This window comes from Eimeria tenella, genomic scaffold (assembly GCF_000499545.2).
Source record: "Eimeria tenella Houghton genomic scaffold, Eth_scaff37, whole genome shotgun sequence".
In the NCBI taxonomy this organism is placed as follows: Eukaryota; Apicomplexa; class Conoidasida; order Eucoccidiorida; family Eimeriidae; genus Eimeria; species Eimeria tenella.
In genome coordinates this window covers 14450-19320 of record NW_013543286.1, presented here as the reverse complement: position 1 = coordinate 19320, position 4871 = coordinate 14450, and the positions used below count along the sequence as shown (strand labels likewise).

The window sequence follows — 4871 nt, the reverse complement described above, 5'->3', positions numbered from 1 at the left end:
GCCGGGGGTTGCTGACCCCCCGGCGCCGCCGCTAGTCACTCTTGCTTCTTGTTATCTGCTGCTGAGAAGCCACTGCTGCTGCTGCTGCTGCTCCTGCTGCTGCTGATGCTGCTCGCCGTGGCCACGTCGACCACCTTTCCCGCTGCTGCTGCGGACTTGAGTTCTATCTCTTCCGCTGGCTTTGCTGTTGCTGCTGCTGCTGCTGCTGTTTTGGCTGCTGCTGCTGCTGCTGCTCCCGTCAGCGACACCCGCCAGCTGCTGAGGGGCTCCTGCTGCAGCCGCTTCACTCGCGGCCAAAAGATCGCCACCCAACAGAGGCCTGAACGGAAACAAACGGTGCAACTCTTGCTGCTGCTGCTGCTGTTACTGCTGCTGTTGCTGCTGCTGTTGCTGCTGAGTTGGTGTTTGATGGTCCTGCAACCCTGGGTGCTGCTGCTGCTGGCGCTGCTGCTGCTGCTAGCTGCTGGTGGCGCCGTGGCTGCTGTCAGCACTGCTGCCAGTGCTGCATACTCCTGCTGCTGCTGTTGCTGCTGCTGCTGCTTTGAGATCTGAAACCCCTGTTGCTCGTCTCAGCAACTGAGCACTGCCAAACCCTAAACCCTAAAAGGTAAACCCTAAACCCTACCTAAAACAACACCTGCGCCAACTTGCACGAAGTAGCCGTCCAGCACTACTGGGCATTTCTCGCCGGCAGACACTGCAGCAGCAGCAGCAGCAGCAAGTGCAGCAGCAGCAAATGCAGTAGCAGCACCAGCGAATACAACAGCAACACTAGGTGCTGCAGCAAAAGCAGCGGGAAATCAAGCAGCACAAACCCGCCGCAGCTCTGCGCCACCACTGGCAGCACAGCCAGCAGCAACAAAACAGCAGCAGCAGCAGCAGCAACAGCAGCAGCAACACGCACCGTTAACTCCAGTACAGTCTCTCCTGGTAAGAGGATCCATCAGCCACAAACTAACGGCCCGAGGCCACTGTACGAACCCACAACCCTTAAACCCTAAACCCTAAACCCTAAACCCTTAAACCCTAAACCCTTTAACCACCATTCATGGTAGGCCTTTGGATTACCCCACGACTCGCCTAAGTTCCCAAAAAGATAAACCACAAACCCTAAATCCCAAACCCTAAACCCCAAGCCCTAAACCCTAAACCCTAAACCCTAAACCCTAAACCCTAAACCCTAGATACTTGGGATCCGATGTTTGCCATGGTGTTCAGGAAAGTCATGTAGGAGCCTCCAATGCGAGGGTCGGACACTCTTGCGAAAAAGGCCATCTGCAGCAGCTCAGATTCACAGCTAGCTAGCTAGCAGCTTGGCTAGCTGGCTGGCTAGCTGGCTAGCTAGCTGGCCAGCTAGCTGGCTAGATGCTTCGCCAGCTGGTTGGCTAGCTGGCTAGCTAGCTGGCTGGCTGGTTAGCTAGCCTGCTAGCTCGTGGGCTAACTGACTCGCTAGCTGGCTGGCTAGCTAACTAGCCAGTTATCCAGCTAAATAGCTAGCTGCCTAGATAACTAGCTAGCTGCCTAGCTGGCTATTCAGCTAGCCAACTGACTGGCTAGCTGCGTGGCTGGCTAACTAGCTAACTGCCTAGCTGGCTATTCAGCTGGCTAGCTAGCCAGCTAGCTATTTAGCTAGCCAGCTAGCTAGCTAGCTAGAGATTCAGCTAGCTAGCCAGCTAGCTAGCTAGCTAGCTAGCCAGCTAGCTAGCCAGTGTGCCGGCTGACCATGGAGACAAACATGAGGTCCGAGCAAACGTTATAAAGAGTTGTTATGACGAAAAGACAAACGTAGAAAAGAATAGAATGGTCTCCGTTGTGCAGAAAAGGAGTTGCTGCCACAGTTGCTGCGCACACCCACAAGCAGCAGCAGCAGCAGCAGCAGCAGCAGCAGCAGCAGCAGCAGCAGCAGCAGCAGCAGCAGCAGCATGCAAATGGCGACGAAGAGAGCGCCGTTCAACAGCAGGGCCTGTAGGAGAACTACAAATGCATAATTAGAACTATACAATGCACAATTGTGTTAAATTATTATTTTAAAAAAAGAAAAAGAAAAAAAAGAAATAGTTTTTCTTACCTGCCCATATGCAGCAAACGCACAGCCGCAGCAAATAGCCCCGCATGAACAGCCGCAGCGGAGCAGAGCCAGTTATCCACTTGCTCACCTGCAGCAGCAGCAGCAGCAGCAGCAGCAACAGCAGCAGCAGCAACAGTGGGTTTAAGTAGCTGCAAGGTGCAGGGGCGTAGACTCCAGCCTTTACTCGGAGTTAAGATTGAGGGTTTGCGATGGAGAGGGTTTAGGGTTTAGGGTTTACAAGGAAGGGGCAGACAACGCTAAAAGGCATGAAAACACAAATCAGGGTTTATGGTCTAGGGTTTAGGGTTTACGAGGAAGGGGCAGACAATGCCGAAAGGCATGAGAAGAGGAGCAAAGAAAGCAAGTTGTTCTTTGCTAACTCCTCTTTCTATTATCTTTAATTGTGTTGCTGCATCAACAGCAGCAAATCCAATTCTTGCTGTTAAGACCACGAGCAGCAGCTGCTGCACTGGCGACTGAAACAGCAGCTGCAGCAGCGCAGCAGCAGCAGCGCAGCAGCACACGAATTTATGTACGCAGAAATACAAAAACGCACATCTAAATAATAATATAAATGGAATTAATTAAAACAAACATGAAAAGAATAAAAAGAAGTCAACAAAAATGAAAAAATGCAAAAATGAAAAAATAAAAAGTTAAATGCACTTCTGTGTGGATATTCAAATGCATGCATGCATTTCTGCAAAACCATTTTTAAATATTTATAAATGTATTTATTTACATAAATAAAAACGGACTTCTTGGCTTTTTACTTTCACAAATTAATATATTTAAAAAACAAATAAATGGACTCAAGAAACTGCAGCTGCAGCAGCTGCTGCAGCTGTTGCAGCAACAGCGGCAGCAAAAGCAAAGGCAGCCGCAATGGCAAAAACAGCATACAGAGCAGCCAAAGCAGCAGCAGCAACAGAATTAGCAGCAGCAGCAGAATTAGCAGCAGCAGCAGAAAGCTTAGGTTCAGAAGCAAAATTAGCGGCAGCTGCGAAACTAGCAGCAGCAGCAAAGGCAGCAGCAAATGCAGCAGCAGCAAAAGCAGCAGCAGCAGCAAAGCAGCAGCAGCAAACCTTCCACAACAGGCGGTAAGACTCAAGAGCTCCTTTGGGCTCGCAGCTGCCCTCTTCAGCAGTGCGGGGCTCCTCGCTGCACCCACACACTTCAACCTCTAAACCCTGAACCCCAAACCCTAAACCCTAAACCCTAAACCCTGAACCCTAGGGCGTGGCTGGGGACGGCTGGAAGCGCAGAAGCTCCCGCGCGCATTGCTGCTGCTGCTGCTGCTGCTGCTGCTGCTGGCGCGGCCGCGGAGCGTGGCGCAGGGCTTCGGGGCGCGGCTCTAGGGTTTAGGGTTTAGGGTTTAGGGTTTCGGACTTGCTGAGGATCTCGTCAGCGAAGAAGTGCATTTCTTCGCCGCCGCTGATGGGCCCCGCATAAGTTGAAGCTTCTACGTGGCGGCCTGAGGGGGAAGTTTGGGGCCCTTCTGCTTCAGTTTCTTTGAAGAATAAAAGAATAAAAGTGGTCGTTATTACGAACACCCAGCCCCAGAAGCTGCACCAGCAGCAGCAGCAGCAGCGGCAGCAGCGGTGGCGGCAGCAGCGTGGCGGAGGCAGCGTGGCGGCAGCGACGCAGCAGAAGCCAGCGCCGCAGCAGCGTAGCAGCAGAAACGGCAGCAGCAGCAGCAGCAGCAGCAGCACGGACTCCACCATAGTCGGCAGCAGCACCAGCAGCAGCGTCACCGTCACCATCACCATCATGATCCCCAGCAGCAGCAACAGCAGCACCCCCAGAAGCAGCAACCGCAGCAGCAACAGCAGCAGCAGCAGCAACAGCAGCAGCAGCAGCAGGGCGTACGCAATGAAGGTGGGGAGGTCGACTGCGCCTTTGTTGTCTTTCCTGTCTACGCCCAAAAACCTCTTTGAAAATTTTGGGTCATTTAAAGCCAAAAAGCCAGCATAAGAAAAGCAGTAGCCCAGAGTTTGCCCCACAGTGTTGCAGGTAGAGGCCAGCCTGCAGCAGCAGCAGCAGCAGCAGCAGCAGCAGCAGCGGCGGCGGCGGTGGCGGTGGCGGCGGTAGCGGTGCTGGAGGCGGGGAGGGGAAGCAGCGGCAGCAGCAGCAGCAGTGCCCGCAGCGGCAGCAGCAGAGGCGGTGAGAGCAGCGGGGGGAGTTGACGCAGCAGCAGCAGCAACAGCGGCAGCAGCAGCAGCAGCAAACACAGCAGCAGCTGCAGGCCAAGCGCAGCTACCCCTTGTTCTCCGGGCTGAGGAGTGTCAGCGCCCAGCCGTCTACAGCAATATCCTGGAGCAGCAGCAGCAGCAACAGCAGCAGCAGGAAAGAAAATATTAATGAGGGCTTGAGCACGCCGAAGTAGCAGCAGCTGCAGCTAACTCGACGCAAACAAAAGCAGCAGCTACAGAATCCGGCGAAGCAGCAGCCGCAGAACCTAGCAGCTCGGCCTGCAGCAGCAGCATATAGCGCCTGTAACTGCAGCAGCAGCAGATAGCGCCTTTAGCAGCAGCAGCAGCAGCAGCAGCAGCACCTGGGTGGCCATGAGGAAGTAGAGAATCCCGAAAAAGACGCTCAGCAAAACCACCTTGGGCTCGCCGTCGCCATCAGGGCCTTCTGCAGCAGCAGCAGCAGCACCGGCAGCAGCAGCTGAGGCAGCAACTGCGCGACTGACAGCAGCGACACAGCAGCAGCAGCAGGAGCAGCAGGAGCAGCAGGAGCGGGAGCAGCAGCAGCAGCAGCAGCAGCAGCAACAGCAGCAGCAGCAACAACAACAACAACA

The 4871-nt window shown here is 54.3% G+C and overlaps 2 protein-coding genes across 2 annotated transcripts; one reads left to right on the top strand and one right to left on the bottom strand.

Annotated features, from left to right (window-relative positions):
* Positions 1 to 35: 35 nt before the first annotated feature.
* Positions 36 to 2409, bottom strand: ETH_00011555 (acetyl-CoA transporter, putative; the record flags this gene model as incomplete). The annotated part of the gene is made up of 7 exons (XM_013376535.1): positions 36 to 319; positions 626 to 697; positions 905 to 971; positions 1189 to 1275; positions 1723 to 1841; positions 2069 to 2156; positions 2380 to 2409. 7 exons carry the CDS (start codon positions 2407 to 2409, stop codon positions 36 to 38), a joined length of 747 nt encoding a protein of 248 aa, XP_013231989.1.
* Positions 2410 to 2953: 544 nt separating this feature from the next.
* On the top strand, positions 2954 to 4042 carry ETH_00011550 (uncharacterized protein; the record flags this gene model as incomplete). Its single annotated transcript, XM_013376534.1, has 2 exons — positions 2954 to 3168; positions 3595 to 4042. 2 exons carry the CDS (start codon positions 2954 to 2956, stop codon positions 4040 to 4042), a joined length of 663 nt encoding a protein of 220 aa, XP_013231988.1.
* Between the last annotated feature and the right edge of the window lie 829 nt (positions 4043 to 4871).